General features: G+C 38.2%; 2 protein-coding genes and 1 pseudogene across 16 annotated transcripts in view; 2 read left to right on the forward strand and 1 right to left on the reverse strand.

The window, feature by feature from the left end:
* The window catches only part of Evi5 (ecotropic viral integration site 5), a 242,695-nt gene that overhangs the window by 184,041 nt on the left and 36,347 nt on the right, over positions 1-22,307 (forward strand). For 3 of the 15 annotated variants that reach the window (XM_067783298.1, XM_067783304.1, XM_067783303.1), the window contains exons 2-3: positions 17,735-18,428; positions 18,496-18,628. In XM_067783298.1, coding sequence (XP_067639399.1) covers positions 18,209-18,428; positions 18,496-18,628 — 353 coding nt within the window. In that variant the 5' untranslated portion in view covers positions 17,735-18,208. The other 12 variants (XM_067783305.1, XM_067783308.1, XR_010952963.1 and 9 more) reach the window with 10 other exon arrangements.
* LOC137248233 (putative nuclease HARBI1) lies at positions 7,774-9,412 on the forward strand (annotated as a pseudogene).
* Positions 11,160-13,745, reverse strand: LOC137250454 (uncharacterized). Its single transcript, XM_067783311.1, has 3 exons — positions 13,636-13,745; positions 12,247-12,429; positions 11,160-12,181 (listed from the first exon to the last, which is right to left on the reverse strand). The coding sequence occupies exons 1-3, from the start codon at positions 13,714-13,716 to the stop codon at positions 11,846-11,848; spliced, it is 600 nt and encodes a 199-aa protein (XP_067639412.1). The 5' UTR covers positions 13,717-13,745; the 3' UTR covers positions 11,160-11,845.

A 22,307-nucleotide genomic window follows, 5' to 3' on the forward strand; every position in this document is an offset into this window, starting at 1 on the left:
CCTTTCATTTGATACCCATATAGTAAAAACAAATTCTAGAGTCACCCCTGGTCCACCTTTATGGCGATATCTCGAAAACGCGTCCACATATAGAACTAAGGCCCACGCCCTCTTAAAATACTTATTAACACCTTTCATTTGATACTCATATCGTACAAACAAATTCTAGAGTCACCCCTGGTCCATCTTTATGGCGATATCTCGAAAAGGCGTCCATCTATAGAACTTAGGCCCACCCCTTTTAAAATACTCATTAATACCTTTCATTTGATACCCATATCGTACAAAATAAATTCTAGAGTCACCCCTGGTCCACCTTTATGGCGATATCTCGAAAAGGCGTCCACCTATAGAACTTAGGCCCACTCCCTTTAAAAATATTCATTAACACCTTTCATTTGATACCCATATAGTACAAACAAATTCTAGAGTCACCCCTGGTCCACCTTTATGGCGATATCTCGAAAAGGCGTCCACATATAGAACTAAGGCCCACGCCCTCTTAAAATACTCATTAACACCTTTCATTTGATACTCATATCGTACAAACAAATTCTAGGGTCACCCCTGGTCCATCTTTATGGCGATATCTCGAAAAGGCAACCATCTATAGAACTTAGGCCCACGCCCTTTTAAAATACTCATTAATACCTTTCATTTGATACCCATATCGTACAAAATAAATTCTAGAGTCACCCCTGGTCCACCTTTATGACGATATCTCGAAAAGGCGTCCACCTATAGAACTTAGCCCCACTCCCTTTTAAAATTATCATTAACACATTTCATTTGATACCCATATCGTAAAAACAAATTCTAGAGTCAGGCCTGGTCCACCTTTATGGCGATATCTCGAAAAGGCGTCCACCTATAGAACTTAGGCCCACTCCCTTTAAAAATGCTCATTAACACATTTCATTTGATACCCATATAGTAAAAACAAATTCTAGAGTCACCCCTGGTCCACCTTTATGGCGATATCTCGAAAAGGCGTCCACATATAGAACTAAGGCCCACGCCCTCTTAAAATACTCATTAACACCTTTCATTTGATACTCATATCGTACAAACAAATTCTAGAGTCACCCCTGGTCCATCTTTATGGCGATATCTCGAAAAGGCGTCCACATATAGAACTAAGGCCCACGCCCTCTTAAAATACTCATTAACACCTTTCATTTGATACTCATATCGTACAAACAAATTCTAGAGTCACCCCTGGTCCACCTTTATGGCAATATCTCGAAAAGGCGTCCACATATAGAACTAAGGCCCACGCCCTCTTAAAATACTCATTAACACCTTTAATTTGATACTCATATCGTACAAACAAATTCTAGAGTCACCCCTGGTCCCCCTCACTAGGGTAGGCACCTTGTCGTTGGTGTGAGGGCTTAGCCGAACTCCATAGCGCCCGACTATGAGGCGGAGCTGTTTAGGACTGACATCTACGCCGTTTCGCCTCATAGGAGGGCGGCGGGATGTCGGTGACCAAGAACTGCCAACCCCCTAATCCAGGGTGTTATGCGGACCGTGCCTATTGGACGATTTGCAGCCAGGGGATAAATTCGGCTGTATTCGAACGGAGCCTTCCCGATACCGGGCCATCACGGGAAGTATTTATGGCCTTACCGCAGTAAGGGGCGCTGCTGTGGCGGACGGTACTTTCCCCGTATATAATACTGGACCGCTGAGCCCGCCTTGTCGGGCAGGTGGTCGTACGACCAAGATGAACAACTCATTACCTGAATGTAATAAGGAGGATGTAAAGAGGAGGACTGAGTCGCAATCCAAGGACGACAAATACGAATTAAGCGATGCGTCGGACTCGGGGAGCGAGAGTAGTGCTGATTCAATGAACTCGGTGTTGGAGAAGCACACAAATGAAAACGGAGTAGAAGAGTGGAGAAGGGTACGGAGCAGAGGAAGTAAAAGAGCTCTCTCGCAGTACCGTGCAGCACTAAGAATTGTACAACGCTTGGGAGCAGTGGTCGACCCAACAGAAGTGGAGATCGAGCGCTTGGAATGGGCCCATGAAGCGGTAGAAGTAGGTCGAAGGCAGTTCAAAAGGTTTGCTGCGAGAAACCCTCGGTTCTGCAACCGGTACGAGGAGGAAGAAGCGTCGAATGGCAGAATGAAGAGGCAACGTTCGGCAGAAGGCGACAATCCTGCTTTCAAGAGGCAGAAAGTTCAGTCAGAAGGAAGTTCCAACTACGGAAGTAGGAGATAAGCCAAAGGGAGATAACGCTAAGACTCCGGCTTTCTCGGAGGCGCTAAAGGGAGTTAACGCGAAGACTCCGGTGTTCTCGGAGGTGCCAAAGGGAGATAACACTAAGACTCCAGCTTTTCCCCAGAAGATGAGTGATGTGGCAAAGCAGTCACTGACTGTGGCGCTGGTTGATCGTAGCAGTCCGTTCGGACAAATGACTACTGAAAGGTGGAGATGGAGATCTGTGGAAAGGGAGCTTATTAGCTTAATGCTTAAGATGATGCGGGAACAACCAAGTAAGCCCCTTCCAACCTTTGATTCGGGGGGATGGTATAATGGTGTGAAGATGATAGCGTGCGACAACATCGCGAGCTTGCGGTGGCTGGAGGAACTCGTTCCAAACCTCCAAAGGCAAGGCACGAACGCGCGGTTTGAGGTGGTGGATAAAGCGCAAATCCCCACGGTACCAAAAGTTAAGGTATGGATACCATGCGTGATGAAGTCGGAGGATACACTGCGACTTCTGCAGAATCAGAATCCGAACATACCGACACAGGATTGGAAGGTACTTACTGTATCTCGGCCTACCGAGGATGGTCAGTTCTACATCTTCCAAATAAACAAGCAGGCGGAGGATATTTTGTACACGCAGCTTGGCAAAATGTCCTTTGGCACTGGCAAAATGTACATGCGACTCAGGAAAAGAAGTCCCGAGGATAAAAATCCTAACACGCTGGAAGTGGGCGAAGTCGAAAAGGACCTCAGAAGCCTAAGGGAAAAAAGACAGGTGGAGGTCCCCGACCTGCCCCTGGTCCACCTTTATGGCGACATCTCGAAAAGGCGTCCACATATAGAACTAAGGCCCACGCCCTCTTAAAATACTCATTAACACCTTTTATTTGATACCCATATAGTAAAAACAAATTCTAGAGTCACCCCTGGTCCACCTTTATGGCGATATTTCGAAAAGGCGTCCACATATAGAACTAAGGCCCACGCCCTCTTAAAATACTCATTAACACCTTTCATTTGATACTCATATCGTACAAACAAATTCTAGAGTCACCCCTGGTCCATCTTTATGGCGATATCTCGAAAAGGCGCCCATCTATAGAACTTAGGCCCACGCCCTTTTAAAATTATCATTAACACATTTCATTTGATACCCATATCGTACAAACAAATTCTAGAGTCAGGCCTGGTCCACCTTTATGGCGATATCCCTAAATGGCGTCCATCTATAGAACTATGGCCCACTTCCTCTTAAAATACTCTTTAATATCTTCCATTTGATACACATGTCATACAAACACATTCCAGGGTTACCCTAGGTTCTTTTTACAACATGGTGATTTTCCCTTACTTTGTCTCCACAGCTCTCAACTGAGTATGTAATGTTCGGTTACACCCGAACTTAGCCTTCCTTACTTGTTTATTTTATATTTATCTTAAAAATTGTTTAGGTATGTAGATCTGTTCACTATATATTTCTTATCTTATACATCCGATTATTCGGAGATTACGAACGGGATAAGATTATTGTTTAGCCCCATTCATGAAAGGGCTTACTTGTTTTTTGTTAATTTCATGTTAATAAATCTACTCGTAATTTTGTGACAGTTTATCGAAATTTCCATGAATATGAATTTTTATCTCATTCCATATGTTACCACGAACTCTATTGCGACGCCTGCTGCTATTTATATTTTGTTTAATTGTTATTCACTCTTTTCCAATTATTATTGCATCACTTTTTATACCTTTCATGAAAATGAAATGGTATATTATACCGAAATGATCAGGATGAAGAGCTGAGTTGATGTCCGTCTGTCTGTTTGTATGCAAACTAGTCCCTCCATTTTTGAGTTATCTTGATAAAATTTGGTTAGCGGGTATTTTTAGGTGTCCGATTAGACGTTTGTCGGAACGGGCCGGATCGAACCACTATAGCATATATCCCCGATACAACCGATTTTTCAGAAAAGAGGATTTTTGTCATATCTTCCTCAATTTATCAGATGGAAGCTTCAAACTTCACTATATGCTTTCGTATATGGCGAATATTGTTGTCTGAAAAATTCAAAGAGATCGGTCGTATATATAGCCCCTACAACCGATTGTTCAGATAAGAAATTTTTCCCAATTTCTACACCATTTGAACAGCTAGAAGCTTCAAATTTCAGCAAATGTTTACGTATACAGCTTATATTGTTGTCTGAAAAAATCATAGAGATCAGTGGTATATATATTTTATACCCCATATAAACTATAATTTCTGCCCCGTTTTTAACCGCCAGAAGCTTGAAATTTCATCAAATACTTACGTTTTCAGCAGACAACAAAAAAAGTTAAACTTTGCATCCTCACACAAAGTACCTACCTATTTTTAAACGGTTTTATTTAGGTTGACTTGACAGGCTGGTTGGGCGGCTCGAATTTTGTAGTTGAAATTTAAGTATCTTCCCGATAACTTGTAGCTTATCTTGAAACTTGGATTATAGTTCAGAACGCGATGACAATGCAATAATAAGAAAAAAAACTCCGATAGGCGGCGCATGGATCGAAATATTTCAAAAAATCGTATTTTTGGTCCGATTTGGTTCATATTTGGAACACATAATACTTAACAAGAATAGAAAGCGACATATGAAAAAAAAAAAATCAAGGATCGAGATATTCAAAAACATCTTATTTGGGGTCCAATTTGGCTCATATTTAGAACACATAATACATACATGAATAGAAAGCGACCTATGATGTCCGATTTGGCTCATATTTGGAACAAATATTACATACATTCCGGTAGAAGTGACATCAAAATATTTTGGGGTTCGAGGAGAGACAAGCATACGTGGCGCAGAGTCGAGTAAAGTCTTTGGAAGGATTATGTATTGATGACTTAGATTGTAACAAATTGTCAGGAAAGAGTCCTTGTAATAATGAGTCACTAAATGAACTAAATAGAATGAGAAATAATAGGCAATTAAATAAAGACTTAAAACTTGAAAATAAAATAATTAAAAAAAATTTTTAAGTTAAACGGTTTTAATGAAAACAATACTTATATGAAGTAATAATTATACTAAAAGCTAGAAAAAAATTTAGGTACTAGTCATCACACTCCTCATCAATCTAGGACGTGGATCAGAAAATTAAATAAAAGCGTTGTGGACGTGTAAAATTTCTATTGATAGTCATAACTTATGACTCATAAGTAAGACCAACTGAACCTTATTCAGGTTATGCTACGCCTCACATTTTTAGAAACTTCACGCGCCCAACGCTTTTATTTAATTGTCTGATCAACGCCCTAGATTGATGAGGAGTGTGATGTACTAGGACCTACCTAATAATGTTTTAGCTTTTAGTATTATTATTACTTCATGTAAGTACTGTTTTCAATAAAACCGTTTAACTTAAAAATTTTTTTTAATTATTTTATTTATTTTATATTTATCTTAAAAATCGCTTAGGTATGTACAGCTGTTCACTACATATTACGAATGGGATAAGATTATTATTCCGCCCCATTCATGAAAGATATGAAGTCTTCGGCTCAGCCGAAGACAGTCCCGTCCTTACTTGTTCAATTAATTTTCATCACATTTGTTGTTTTTTAAGTTTTCGACATGTTTGCTTTGGTGGCATTAAATTTTTTAAAGCCGTTATTTAGTTGCTCACACATATTTTTGTTATTGTTTCTTTGCTTTTCTGTTACTGACACATTTGATTGACCAAAAACGAGTTGTTCGAACTTTTTATTTGAATCTCATTCGTGGTTTGGTTGGTTGTTGGTGTGATCAGTTAGTTGGCTGCCGCAATTAGACAGACTACAACCAAAGTTTTAACAAACTTTCGAAACAAATTTATGACAAAAGCAAATTAGTTAGATTACTGTCCGCACGAAACTTTATTAAAGCCACAAAAAATGAAAACCAAAAACAAAATGTATTAAGAAGCTTATAATGATCTCGTGTGTGAAGAATCTATAAGCGATCCCGAAGTGGAGACCAACGACCGGCCAGCGTGTTTAATTTTGTTTGTTTCTTCTTTGCACAATTTCTATTTTGTTTTGCTTTCAGTTTCTAACAAAAATGATTAATCAACCAAAATTGTCGACGTAAATTTTAATAAAAAGTGAGTACGTTGCAATTTTTGCAACGGCTGTTTTGTATTATTGTATCTAACAGTTTTTGAATAGGTGGAAAGTTGCAATAAAAAGTTATAATCATCATAACAAAAGCAAAAAAAAAGTATTAAGTGAGGAACGGCCGTATAACATGAGCTTTGACTTCAAGTAAACAGTGAGGTCAAAACTTGTTTAAGTGCAGTTAATGGCTTATTTATGGAGTGTAAGAACAACAGCGACACGCAAAGCCAATACATTTCACTATTACGACTGTTATTAAAAAAAAGAAAAAATCTATATATAAAGAGGCAAGAAAATTTTGCGCCGCTTTTACGGCCAAACTGTTATTCAAAGGTACTAACAAATGGGTATGCATCGATGGGTCTTCTCAAGGAACAGTGCAGGCCATTGAAAAAAGTTAAATATAGCGCTAAAATATTAGTCAAAAAATGTCAGCACTACAAATGCCAAAAACGTATTTAAACTATTGAGAGTGTTTACACTCCACTCACACTACGGACACTACGTGTATTTAATGTTGTTGTGTTGAGAAAACCAGCGGGTCTTATACAATTGAACTGAGTATTAATCAGATTTGATCTCTAGAGGAAATGAGAGAAGAGAGTTTTTTGTTGGAAGTATCGCGCGAGAACAAGCCAATATGAGTAAATGTGTAATTTTCTTTGCTGATATTCGAAGTGTTTACAAAACTAAACGAGAATATTCAAGTTGGATTATTTATTAGTTTTGTTGGTTGCAACAATTTCACGTACTACTTTGTTAGTTAAACCCAAAAAAATACTAAACAAAATAAAAATAAAAAAAATTATAGAAAAAATAAAATGTTATTAAAAATATTTCGTTCTCATTCTTCAAACTAAGTTTCGTAGATTCGGTGCCATTCTCCAAAATTTTTTTCGTAGTTTCGATCTGATTTTTCAAAATTAGCTTTTAGTTTCGGTGTCATCCCTCAAAATCAGTTTCGATGCTTTGGTTTTATTCACCGAAAATAGTTTCGGAGTTTCGGTCTCATTCACCAAAATTAGTTTCGTCTCATTCTTCAAATAAAAAAATGTAATAAAAAACATAAAATAATAAAAAAAGAACAAAAAAATTAAAATTAAATTAAACAATATTTTGGCGTTATTCTTCAAACTAAATTTCGTGCCGTTCTCCAAAACTAGTTTCGTAATTTCGGCCTCATTCTTCAAAATTTGCTTCTTAGTGTCGGTGGCATTCCTCAAAACTCTCTTCATATTTCGGTGTCATTCTTCAAAATCAGTTTCGATGCTTTGGTTTCATTTACCAAAACTAGTTTCGTAGTTTCGGTTTCATTCACCAAAACTAGTTTCAAAGTTTCGGTCTCATTCAACAAAATTTGGTAAGGGGTTTCTGTTTCATTCATCGAAATTTGTTCCGGATTTTCGGTCTTGTTATTAAAAGATTATAAGTAAATTCTGTAAGCTGTCTCTAGTCACTAATAGAGACATTTCGTGGTCAAATTTAGTTTTGAGACAATCTGGTATTCAGCAAACTGTCTCCCATCTCAAGTCTCAAAAAAACAGTCACTATTTTGTGAGGTGGTTTAAAGTCGGTCACAAAAACCAAAACATGGAGGAAGAAACGTATATTTTGTATCTAATTTTACAAAAACGTAAAAATGAGGAAAGGTAATAGTGTTAAAGCGTAAAAAACTTTTGTAATTAATAGTTTTTTATTGATAAACCATAGTTTACGAAAGTTTTGGTGAAACTAGTAACTTGTTTATGCTATATTCATTGCCAAAACTTTTGTTTACAAAAACTATTAATTAAAAGCATTATTTATAAAAGTTCTGGTTGTTTGCGATGTAGAAATTTCCGCAGGCTTAAGCTGGCTAGTTTGCGGGACACGGAAGACCCTTTTTTGCTGCAGGAAGAAACTTTCCAGAGGTTTTTGCGATTTCCCAAGACGCTGTGCTGGGAACTTATTCAAGAGTTAAAGCCGCATGACAACTATGTGCGGAACTCAAGAATTCCGTTTGAGATACGAGTAAGGAAAAAGCATTTATAAAACGTATGCACATCACTTAAAACTTTGTTTTTTTTAGTTTATTTCAGTGCTTTATTTCCTAGCCAATGGATCATACCAAAGCTGCGTAGGAAACAGCCATTTTGTAGCTGTTAGCCAATCGTCCGTTTCCAGGAACATCAAAGATATTTGTAGGCTCGTTTTTGAGCATAAAAATGCTGAAATTAGTTTTCCAAACACGGCTGAGCATTACAACAGCATTAAAAGAGGGTAATTTGGGTTTAACATTTACAGGATTACCTTAATTCAAGCTTTTTTAGTTTTCATAGCAAATTTGGAATTAAAGGCGTAATAGGTGCTATTGACTGCACACATGTTGCCATAATTGCGCCGTCGTCTTCGACTGTTGGTGTAGTGCCTCACGATTACATGAACAGGAAGGGTTACTACAGCGTGAACGTTGAAGCTGTAAGTATACAAAATGCATGCTTCCACAAAAACACGTTGAAGTATTTACAATTAAATAACGTTATTCATAGATTTGCGATGATGAGCTTATTTTCCGCCATGTTAACACGCGATTTCCTGGCTCATGCCACGACGCCGGTATATGGACGACATCGCCAGTACGTATTAAGCTCATAAGGGAGCATGTTGCGGGGTCTTCACATGGTTCTTGGGGGACTCAGGCTACCCATTGGAACCGTGGCTGCTTACTCCAATAGGAACCCCTTCGTCAGACAATGAAGAACGGTATAACAAGGTACACGTCAAGGCAAGAAACCCAATAGAGCGAGCCTATGGGGTACTAAAGTCACGCTTTAGGTGCTTGTCCAAAGAGCGCGTTCTCAGGTGCACCCACAGAAATGCCGCTTTTATTATTTATACGTGTGCTATATTGCACAACGTTCTAATAAAACGTGGCATTACTCTGTCAGAGGATGTAATGGCAGAAAGCACAGCTCCTGGTGATGCAGGCACGGCCACTTCATTTGCATCGACGGAGTATTACGCCGAAGGTAGAAGGGCACGTCAGAGCTGCCTAAACGCTCTGGGGATGTAAGTCGTAGCCACTACCCAATGGGAAAGTGGGTAATGTATTACCTCTTTCATCAATAAAAAGAAGCATGAAGCAGTATTCAATGAAAACATCTTTGAAAAAGCAAGCGAATGTATAAAATGTAATGTATGCTGTAAGGTTTATGTCATATGCATTACTTTCGTATGACATCGCTGTAGAAAAATTCATGCATGTTTTCGTTCACAAAGTAATTTTTGGCAATGTAAGCTATGAACGAAAACAGGCATGAATTTTTCTACAGCGATGGCATACGAAAGTAATGCATATGACATAAACCTTACAGCATACATTACATTTTATAGATTCGCTTGCTTTTTCAAAGATGTTTTCATTGAATACTGCTTCATGCTTCTTTTCATTGATGAAAAAGGTAATGCATTACTCAGTTTCCCACTGGGTGGCTTATAAGAATACATTTAAAAAAAAAAAAGTTAGACGTAACAAATTTGGTATAGCTTACAAATTTGTATATTTTCAATGAAATATAAAAATAAAATGAAATGCTTTTGAAAACAGCTTTATTATTTAAAGTTTAAACATTTCAATTCCATTTTTGATAAATATTATATTATATAATAAATAAAAATTATATTATTAAACACAGTCACTTATTGTTTTAATTGTCTTATTGCTTATTCAGGTTCCGAAGATGGTCTCACACTGTAGCCGAAATATTGACCGAATAAAATTAGAATATAAAATTTGTTTGTTTCAAAATATTGGCCTACAGCTCAACAAAAACTCAACAGGTTATTTCAATTCAATAGTAATATCTTAACTACATAAAGAAAACAAATGGCTTCAAGCCTTTAAACATTTCATTTTGATAAAGGAAACATCGGATTTATCTACTATTATTTTTAGCGTAGATGTATGTAATACTTCTTTTATGTTGCTAAAAAGCACATAGTATATCAAAGTACAGAAATAGAAAAACAATACAATAACAAATTCACAACCGGTATATAAAATTACAGTTTTTAAAAAATCCTTGATGAAAAAAAATTGCTTACATATGATATCAAAAATACCTAAATGAATATAAAAATATTCAGGGAATTCATTTCAACTTATAAAAGCCACTTCATAGAAGTTTACACACTTTATACTGTTTATAAGCTTTACAAGGTTGTTCTACGCTTATATGAATCCGCTGATTTAAAAAACTGACAGTCGCTTACAATATTCAATGTATATGGATTGTAATGTTGTAATTTTGCTTATACTTCCGTTTCAATTTGCATTTTTGTCTAAATTAATTGCAAGTTAATAGCCGTATAAATCTACGCTCGATATTTTTTTCAATTTAAAAAACATTATGAACGTAAATTTATATGGCTATTAACTTGAAATTAATTAAGACACAAATGAAAATTGAAACGGAAGTATAGGCAAAATTAAAAAAATACGAGTGACCTTATAATTATGTAACGGCGTATAGAAATATTACGTATATTAAAAACAGAAATGGCTTCAAGCCTTACGATCATTAAAAATAAATAATAATAATTAGAGGTACTGAGCAGTCTTATATTTAATATACATGTGCAGGAGTGCTCATGTGATGATATACAAAATTTAAAACTATTTGATTCGTAACATACAGCATATCACGAAAATCTAATTCGCTTGAATATTTCGCTATTTTTTTTATGAAAATATACGTAAAAATAAATTATAAATACAAAAAATTAAATAATAAATAAATAAAAAAGTTAAGCTTCAGGTAATTTGGTTAGCGGCGTAAGAATATTATTTTATTGTACTAGAATTCAATGAGCTACAAATCTACTTTTATTGTATTTTCAGGTACATTTTCATAAAAAATTTTGCGAAATTATTTAAAAAGAAGTAATTTTTGGTAATTTAACAAAAGTAATTACCGAAAATAAATATTGGCACACCCTATTTATCAATTTTCACTAATTTCTTCTTCAGTAAAATTATTTTAAATAATTTTGTTAAAAACTGTGTATTAAGACTCAATACAAAAACTATAAACTTTGTTTTAAAATTGTTTGCCAAACTTTTTTCTCAGACTTTCTTAAACTTTTTTCTCAGAATTTTTTGGCGTATGTAGTTTTGCAGCCCATTTAATTTTTTTGTGTCTTAGAATTTAATGGGTTACAAAACTGCATACCCAAAAAATTTGGCGAATTTTGCAAACATTTTTTAAACAAAGTTTATAGTTTTTGCAATGAGTCTTAATATATAGCTTCTTAAAAAATTATTCAAAATAATTTTATTGAGGAAGAAATTAGTGAAAATTGCAAAAATAAGGTGTGACAATATTTTTTTTCGGCACTGTACACATAGTATTTTACGAAGAATATAATTTTCTATTTTGAACGTATTGGTGTGGACGGTTGGTATTTTCGTTCCAGTTTGATTATCGTCAATCCATTTCACTTCATCCCTAGTTGTTGATTTGGGATCGCGTAAGGGACAATACTGCATTGGCCATGTTGTTCATGGCAGCGCAAAACTCTGTCATGCAGTTCAGTGACTCTTGCCGAAATAGTTGTTCCGCTTCATTTCTTCGTTGAATACTTTCCATCATCTTAGAAAACATCTCTTCAGAAGTTGACGATGATTTGTTGCGGCGACGTGAAGTGGTCGGAGTCCCAACAATGGCGTCATGTACCTCACCCGGTGGACTAAAAGGGTGACATGATGGGGACGGGGTCTCAATAATGGGTTCATCGAACTCAACCGGTGGACTGAGAGGGTCGCATGTAATTACAATTTCAGTCTAAAAAAATCAAAGAAGAATGTTAGTTTTTTATTCATATACATTTTATGGGAGTAAAGTCGTACCTCTGTACCAATAGTTGGTACGCCTGGTTCCCCAAGTACTACCGTCGTACCGATGGCATTTAATGCCCTTTGCTCACTCTCAGAAACATCTTCTTCTACCAACGGTCCTCCTCCCGTTACCAATCGATTGGCTTTGCTTTTCCTCGCCCTGGATCGCACCTGGTTTTTCCAATGATTAAGAGACTGAAATAAAAATGATTTGAATAGGACTAATTTTACTGTATATTTTAGGGGGTTTTTATATTTTTCAAGTTCTAAGCCTTCAATCGGCAGCATGTTAAAGTGCAGGAAGATTACATCACAATGGGGATTGTACGAGGCCACGAAATCAGGGGGCAGGGGCACGCCGCAGGGAGGGGAGCTATCACCTCTGCTACCCCAGCGGGTTAGGGGGTCAGAATGTACCCGCGGTAGGTACACGTATGAGTTACAGGAAAGTCTCCGGTAATTATATACGACAGAACTTAAGTGTTAAAAAACGTCGGAAAAGGTATCAAAATATGCGTTTTGCCCCCGATGTTAATAGTCCGAAAGTGAAGATTCGTTTGTTTATTTCTGTCTAGAGATATTTGCAATGGAAGTTGACAATTTTCTGTCAATTCCAATTTTGTGTCAATTTCTTATTGGTGTCATCACACATAAGGATCTTTCGCATCAATTTTTTTTTGCCAATAACTCTTCACTAAAAGAAAAAATGGTAATAGTGCAGTTTACGGTACCCACCGAAATTTGGGCCAAAATTTTCGAGTGGGGTATCAGAAGACGCGTATTCACGTCTAGATCAAGAATCCGAAAGCGGAAGTTAACTTTTTTTACCCGTTCAAAAGATATTAACGAAAACCCGAAAAAAGACCCCGGGTCCCTCCGAAACCGGGGGTGGGATCCATAGTATTTTTGCGCAGAACACCTTTCTGCGTTGGCGCCCTTCGGCCGCGCTTATAAAAAATAACCCTGGGCTACGCCATGCCAAGTCCGGGTGTGTGGTATAACTGTGGCTACCGCCACGGTGATGCACAATTTTTTTGTGGGTATAAACACAACAACAACCACATTAAAATCGCCAACTTCAACTGCAAATATCTCCGGACAGAGATAAAATTTTTCTTTGCCGCCTTCGGATTATTGTTCTCGATATTAATACGCGTCTTTTGATACCCCACTCGAAAATCTTGGCCCAACTTTAGGGTGGCTACCGTAAACTGCACTACTACCGAAAAAATTACTTCCACTTTTTGATTAATGATATCGAGGTCAAAACGCGCCTTTTGATACCCCTCTCAACATTTCCGGCCGTGCTTTAGCAGTTGCAAGCTGTATTATAAAATTAGCTACACGACATTCATAGGTTCATTTTATTTTTCACTATTTCATAATTATATAGCAACTTACCTCTTTCCATTTCGCCGGAGTTCGCGTCGGTCCCCTTAGTGCGTTAAGGTGCTCTGCCAATTCCGCCCACAGCTCCTCCATTCTCTTAGGATTCGTGGGGTCGTTTTTGTTTTGCCTTTGGACAAAGGACAAATAGCAGTCTATTTGGGGATTCAAGGGGTTGTGTAGCGCAATATATAGCTTCTCCAACCCAATTGTCAACCTCACCTTCGAGCGGCGAATCCCGTTTCACTAACAGACGAGGCTCTGGCGACCCCAAGCTCCTCATGGAACTTGGGGGTGGGGAGGGAGGGATGGCCTGAAGGTTTAATGTGGCCATATAAATCGTTCCCGAGATGGTCGGGCCAGCATCTTAATGGTACTGTGTTACCGGAGCGTATCGGATCTGTATCCGACAAAGGACCACCACATCGATAACACTCCCCAAAGCCTTCGGGGAGTAACTAATCGCTACAACAACAACAACAACAACAACAGCAGTCTATTTGTTCCTTACTTGTCCGATACTGTTTATCCATAACTGTAAAAGAATATATATTATTTATTTGCATGAAAATTAACAAAATGTAAACGTTTTGCATTTGTTTACATTACTTACCATTTCCAGCCATTTGTTGCAGCACATAAAATTATAATGATACAATGCGAATAGTGATGCAAACCGGCTGTTATCGATTACTCATTTTCTGGCCCCATGGCATTCGTTCAATTCATCGATTCGGGCTAAACGTTTTTTAAACACACATTTCAATCGTGTTTGTGTACATGCTTATTACAAATCATATTCTTCAAGTTTTAAATAAATAATTTTGTTTATTACATGTGTTTGAAAGCCTATTTTCATATGAAATCGATAAAAAATTATTTTGTTGTCATCTTCAATGTAAGATGCAAACAGCTGACTGTCTCAGTGTGTTCTCACCACATATAATTGGTGAATTTCTTGTGATTTGGCCTTATAGAATACCAATATGATACCAAGTCACAAAAATTGTCTCTAAAGAAAAATCTCAAATTTAGTGACTTGAGATGAGACTGAATTACAGAATCCAGCCATTAGTTGCGAAGTTTCGGTCTAATTCTACAGAATTTATTTAAGTATGGTATAATTCCGATCCTCAAAACCAATTTTTGTTTTCGTTTCGTTCTTCCAAAATAGTTCTCATTCTTGAAAATGCGTTTTGTAGTTTCGGTCTGATTTTTCAAAATTAGCTTCTTAGTTTCGGCCACAACGTCCATTAAGCATTTTTTGTTTCGATTTCCCTTTTCAAAACCATAGGTTTCGTTCTTCACAATAAGCTGTCACTAGATTACCTATAGCCTACTGGCTTAGCTGTAAAAAAATTGGCCTTTTTTCAGAGGGAGATACGAGATTATTGAAACAAGGGCTCACTATCTTGGAATAATACAAAATAGGAAGCCTCCCTGGAAAAGTAATGCAAAGCACTAAGACCTATTCTGAAATTCAAAGAATTATATTTTGAAACTTCTACATCTTCAAGTCAAAACTAGGGGAAAGCTTATGTGGAGTAGTAAGTTCTCTCATGGTGCCACGGCTTCGAATTAGCTTTTTTTCAATAAAAGTAATGACTTGTTCAATCTAGAAGTGAATATTTTCAATTTGTATTATAATATGCTCAAGTGTTAAGCTCTTGACTTATTTTACAATTTATCTGCTACTCTTATGAAAACGAAAAAAGTAGACTGAGAGAATTGCGTCAATGGTAACTGTATTGGTTTATCTTTTCGTGTGAAGTGCAAGTGATAAGTCGTGCAAACGCAAATATAAATAATTTGTGGTAATTAAGAACGTTTGTATAATAGTCTAGGCCAATCATTTATTTTAGCCCATAAGAATATTACAGTTGAATGAACTATTCATATCTAGGCCACTGTTTGGCTTTCACTTTAAATCGTGTTATCAATTAAATTTTCTTACAGAAATCCCGCATTGCATTTTAAAAAATATTCTCTTATCAAACCAAAAGCGGGTTATATACAAGGCGAATTCAGTACCAGGTGTTGTTATCCTTGTTATACCAACAGCTGATTGCTTCTTCTTGATTATTTTCCATACAACGCCTTGTATTCAATCAATTAATCGAAATCAATGAACATTTTTCCTTGACTTGACATGCTTCTGCACGGCGAATTGGTTGAATTCGCCTTGACCGCCTGGTATGGATTCGCCTACACAACTATTTCTAAACTAGTAGATGAGTGCATTGGAGTCCTGAATGATCTGGGAACCAAAAACAAGGTTTTGTTTGGATGAGTTCTCTGGCATCAGGGACATGAAAGTAATCAACAGGCATACTATATAGTCAGCCAATCAGGGTGCTTTAGCAGCATTCTATGGCCCATAGCTCTTCCGTAGGCTCACAGAGACACACATTAGGGAAACTATAAGCAACTGGGGAAAAAGTAACTGGATTAAATGCACAGGCCAAATTGTTAATACTCCCAGCAACGAGAGTATCAGCCAAACTTATTAACCTAAGAGAGCAGGGGATCTCGCCTCATTCAATAGATGCGACCACTCAGAAGTTCTCATCAAAGTCCTCTAAACGGAGTCCAAGAAAACTGGCAATTGAAAACATGGTTGGTGTCATGTGGGGACACATCGTGTCGGCGTTGACAAGTGAGAGTTTAACCTGTTACAGTAACCAGAACAAAGATGTGCCATAGTGACTCGTGTCTCCCATGGTAGTCTGTTTCGAAGGTGCTTACCAGCTCTGTGTGTATTAGGCTTAGGGCCTCCCTATGCTTATCAGGATCTAACGGCAGAGTAAGCAAGTGTCGGATTTGATCATAGTGCAATTAGATGCTTCCTTATTTGGCGACCGACGTAAACGTACAACATTTGTGTTATGACTGCCTTTCAACGTCGTAACAAAGGGGCCGTAGACCTGGTTGTTGATAGTCTCACGTCGGGCGAGGTAAAGAAACCAGAAAAGCTAAGGAGATGACTGTTTAATTTTAAAAATAATTGGTCTGCTGAATGGTCACGTCTTGTAGCCATTACGGTGCAGTCGTTTGATATGTAGAGATTTAACAGAAATGGGGACAAGACATTACATGACGATTCAGATTATTTGGTGTTTATCTTTATAGACAAGGGGGAAGGGAAAGTTTTAACGGATCAAGTGTCACGAGCAACGCCCTGTAATGGGGGTTTGACTGGTATAGTCCTTAATTTAGTTGGGTGTTTATGGCGTTTAGCGCGGTGCATTTTGCAGAAGGCATTCTGATTCGCAGTTAAATGAGGGAGTAGGAAGGTTTCTAACGTCTTCACTATTGGCGAGAGCAGCTACATCGGTCGATATGACACACCTTCGTTAGTTTTCCAGGCTTTAGTAGTGGAATTATCCTTGCCCTTTTCCATTGATTTGCAATGACAAAGAACTTCCACGACAAAAACGTGCGTTAGATAGTTTATTCCCTCAGTGCCAACTTTTTCAGCATTGGTATTGCTATACCGTCTGGGCTCATTGACTTGGAAGGCTTAAACTTTATAATGGCTCCTGTAACCTTTTGGAGGGTGGGGGTGGTAATGGGCGGGACGTCGTTATTGTGTTTATGTGCCCGTCAGTCGGATGCATTACAATTTGCTGGTAGGAAGCGTACACATTTCTTTGAGTTCGACGGAGTTTTACCACCTATTTTATCATTGTATTTTTTGAAGTTAGACAAGAATTTGAGGGTTGACCATAATTTACCGACACCGCATAGAGGTTACAGTTCTGTAGATGCTCTTCCTATTTGGCTCGTTTTAGTTCATTTGGCAGCCGTATAATATTCAAGCAGACATACGTAATCTGAGGGTCTCTAGGTCACGTTCCCTTGCTATGGTTGCAGCTTCGGCCGTAAAATGGTTTCAGGAATCAGGAAGGAGAGTCGTGACTTTTCGGAACGCGCGCTGGCTGTTCTCGCCAACCCCTATGCAATGGTTGACATAGAATGAATACCATTTATGACGTCTTAGCGGCCAATTGTGAGCCAATTCGACGTTACCTTATCAAACTTGAGCAAATTTTTATGAGAGCATTCGAAATTAAAACCAATCTAATCTTTACTATTTTCATCTTTTTCATTTCAGAAAATCCCATATTCCATGTTTTCGAAAAATTCTAATTCGTCTTCACTAATTTAAGAAATAAAAATAAAAATTATCAAAACGGCTCTCGACGTACAACTCAGTTTGGCGTTGTTGTTGCATCTTGCAACACAACTTGTGGGCCGTATTGGTTGCAGCAGCTTCAACTTTATCATCCATTAGCAGCAACAACAACAACAACAACATCATCAATAGTAGGAAATCATTGCTGCAAACTTCAGTAATCCGCAAATAAGCAATTCGTCATCATCATCATCGCAATTTCAGTCGCGTTAACAAGCGTAAACTGCCACTTAGCAAACAGTTCAAGTGTTAACATCAGCTACTTAAAAGTTAGTTGGTAGAGTGCTCCAAAGACTGGGTGACGTTTGAGCATAATCACTTCCGTTACTGCTCTTCTCTTCGGTGTTCATTTGAAACGTCTCAATAAAATTCAACAGAGTGGCGGCGGCGGCAATGACCCTTACCACTGCTACCCAACCGGAGTGTAGCAAAAAAATGGACATCAAATCCGCTGTGGATGAAAATTTACCGTCATCAGAAATGGATCTTTTAGCTAAATTAGAAGCGGCTAATAAGCTCATTGAGAGCGATGCGAAAAGTTTGAATTCATTACATTCAACACATAGTCGTAAAAATTCGGACACAAGCCAAATAAGTCTGAATTCAAGTAAGTGTAAGTAAAATTAAAAAAAAAAAGCTTAAAATACTTAATAATGCCAAATTTTTTTTATTTATGTTAGCTGGAAATTCAAATGCTGAAGAAGATATTTGGACACAATGGGCAACGATATTGAGCGACTGGGAGGGTGCATTGAAGCGTAAGAATCCGTGTGTACGCGATTTGGTACGACGTGGTATCCCTCATCATTTCCGGTGAGTCTTTGACGTAATTGAGCTTACAGTATTGTGTTATATGTAAAGTAGCTATTCGAAATATAGGAAAACGCAAGTGCCCGCAAGGTCCTTGCAACTCTTTTAATTTCGGAAGGTGGATCACTTTTAATCCGCTTTCATTTCGCTGCTTAGATGGCGTCCGTAACCAAAGCACATACTAATGTACCCCGAACGATTCTGCATATTCCCGAATGGAGGTATTCAATGGTAAAATAAAAATACTGGTAAAACGACATAAGCTCACCACGTGGGAAAACCAGCTATCAATTTTTTTCTTATTTCCCGGACCGGGATCAGTTGGGTTCGATACATTCTTCTAAATGAGGTTACACTGAAATGACAGCTCTTGGTTGGGAAAAATCCCGAGTCGCTCCGGGAAGCGCTATCGATAACCCCAGCTGGTCAAAAGGCTTTCCGCGGTAGGCATGATTTCCGCCAGGGTCGACTTAAATCCACAGACATAGATGCCCGTTCCTGAGATGGTAGCGCTAGTGGTGATAGTTTTCGGAACGTACCGGATCAATATCCGCAGATGAATCGTCATCATCTATAATACTCGCCAAAATCTTCGGGGATTGTATTTCATGCTTGTTTTGCACTCTACAAGAGGACGAACCACTTATTGACCACTAACTCTCCACTGGCGTAGTTTTGCTCAGCCTTAAAAGTATCTATTACTTTTGAAAACTTTGCAGTGTGATATTCATTTCGCAGTTTGTCAATCTAGCTTCAACCATTATTACAAATCTCGAATATACTTTCGTTAGTGGTCCCCCAGCTCAATCAGGGGAAGCCGGTAAATAAAAAACACTGTCGTTAAACTTAGAATACCCAATCTCTTGATGTAACCTTATCACTAATGTCATGTCCAACTGACGCACTTAACGTGATCCTTAACCAGATACTTATGGATAGCTTTTCACTTAGACAATCAATGGCCCTTAATTTCCCCATCGCATTATCCAAGGCTGCCAGAAACTTCAAGCAAAGATGCATCGTTTCACGTTAATCAAGAAATTTCAATTGGTTATGTTGGAATCTTGCGAATATTATTGTTAAAGCAGTTATCAAAATAAATTTCATTTCGCGTTAAGTTTTGATTTTTAACGAAGCGGGATGGTATCATTTTGTTTGTTGAGTATCATTAACTCCAAGAGATCGTTTTATTCGGCAGCAAACTTCAAAAAAATCACGCTCAGGAATATCGAGAAGACGGGGAATTTGCAATTACAGGGGCAGTGTTGACAGCTGCTGAGGTCGAGATACATTATCACGATATAGCTGTTTGGAAGAGATACCCAATTGAGGGGGCTTGCAGAACAGGTCAAGACACCATTAAAATACCACCATAATCACGCGGCACGGGCTGCATGCTGACAGCAGCAAATACAAAGAAACGCTCTTAGCAACTTGCTAGCCTCTTGTATGCTATACCTTTACGATATGGTGACATACTGCAGGCCTGTCAAAACTCCGCGCTCAGAACTGCCATGATATGTCTTCTGATGTCACCTGAACACTATCTACTCAGTGAGGCGAGAATACTCCCCACAAGGGAGAGCAATGAGGTGCTGAACAAACACTTTCTGTTGAATACCCAGAAAGCAGGACAACATAACAGACATCTGATTGACGAGACCCCGCTTCCTAAGAACTTAAGGAGTCATTTAGAAGGCCCTCAGATACATACGCAGACATACGCAAAGACAAATACCCCAAATTCGTAGTTGAAGAAAGCAATCTTCCCAGCGAGATGCGCGTCACTCTGGCACAACTTCTATTTGTGAAGCTATGTAGCCTTGGTATGCGTTTATCCACCCCGTGAACCTCCGAAGTAGCCCTCCTTTCTGAAAGCATGTCTATATCCCAATGCTCAGTGAAAATTGTTATAAGTTTTTGGGTGTCGACCTTAGAACGACTCAGAGAATTCTAAGGTTAGGTTAGGTTGAACTGATCGGTCAACAAAGACCTCACATAGACTGAATGTGTCCACAGTCTTACCAGAATTTGTTTCACGACCAAACGGAAGGCCCTTAATCAGGCACCAGGACTTATGTTATAGAATAACTCCGTCCTCTTGGCAAATACTATCAGTTTTCTCGGACCTAGGTTAATAGCTGGAGCCTTGTCCTGGCGAGCGCAGGACACGAACACAGAAGACTCTTTATATTCAATAATTTGTGGTTATATGATTACCCTCAGAACTTTAAGCGGCATACTCACAGGTCTCTACAGATTTAAAAGCCACAATTACAAACTAAACATATTGTGACGAATATTAGCAACACTAAGGGATACTATCATCTCTAAGCCAACACTAAGCAGTGACTTGTATGCACATCAATAAATCAATCATTATGTCTATACATATGTCGATACAAGCAGCGGAGAGCAACGCACAAATACATGCATATATCTGAGATACTCCCAAAAGTAGGCAATAATTTTTGCAAGTATCACTCACATATACACGTGCATAGAAGAAGCTATAAACGTAGTTATAGCTGGTAACTAACTAGTAAATTCTAGAAATAGAACCGCCTAGAAATATGCCAACGAGGAAACTAAACAGTATAAAAGCAGCAACAGTTGAGGCACGACCAATCAGTTTGATTTAAGCACGCTATCAGTTGCGAAGTATAAGTGTTATTTTCAAGTAGTCTAATAAAGGCCATTTTGCTTTATTGAATAGCGGAGTTATTCATTCAACAGTTTAGTGATTCGAACGTTAGCAGAAGATTTGGAATAAGCGAAATTTCAGTAAATTGGTTACAATTGGTGTCAGAAGAGGAATTGCTGAATAAAATCTGGAGATTTCGAATACAACTTGGACTTGGCAAAGTTAAGTGAATTAAGGATCCAGCAACTGAAAAAGGAGTTGGAGAACCGTGGATTGAATACAACCGGAAATAAGATCGAACTTCAAGCACGGCTACGATAGGTATTGGAGTTGGAAGGAATTAATGTGGACGAGTATGTCTTTTATCCTGATGTGGAAGAATCAACAACGAAAATTGAAGAGAAAAATGAAACATCGCAGACAGTTACGAGCACAGACTTGAACATGATTTTGGCTGCAATATCTGCTCAAACATCGACAGTGTCATCTCAACTGGCAGAACAGAAGACATATATGGAATCCCAGGAGACACGCATAACAGCCAAGATTGAAGCACAGGAAACACAAATTTCATCACAGCTGGAAGAACAAAAGACATATATGGCATCTCAACTGAAAGAACAAGAGACACGCATAACAGCACAACTAGAAGCACAAGAGGCGCGTATATCATCAAAACTCGAAGCGAGCATGGACGAAAAAATAATGCAGTTTGAAGAAAAATTCGAGGCAGAGGTGGATGATTTGAGAGGTCGTATACAGGAATTGCAACTTAATCGCCCGGCTGCTTCAGCGAGTAGTACGAAGGTAAAAACTCCATCTTTTGACGGTTCTGTTCCTTTCTAGGTCTTTAAGCTACAGTTTGAGAAGACAGCAGCAGTGAACAACTGGAATGTGGAAGATAAAGTTGCTGCACTGCTCGTGGCATTGAAAGGGCCTGCAGCTGAAATCTTACAGACTATTCCAGAGTACGAACGGAACAGTTATGAAGCATTGATGGCCGCTGTCGAGAGACGTTATGGAAGCGAGCATAGAAAA

The sequence above is a fragment of the Eurosta solidaginis genome, chromosome 4 (genome assembly GCF_040869045.1).
Source record: "Eurosta solidaginis isolate ZX-2024a chromosome 4, ASM4086904v1, whole genome shotgun sequence".
Lineage (NCBI taxonomy): Eukaryota > Metazoa > Arthropoda > Insecta > Diptera > Tephritidae > Eurosta > Eurosta solidaginis.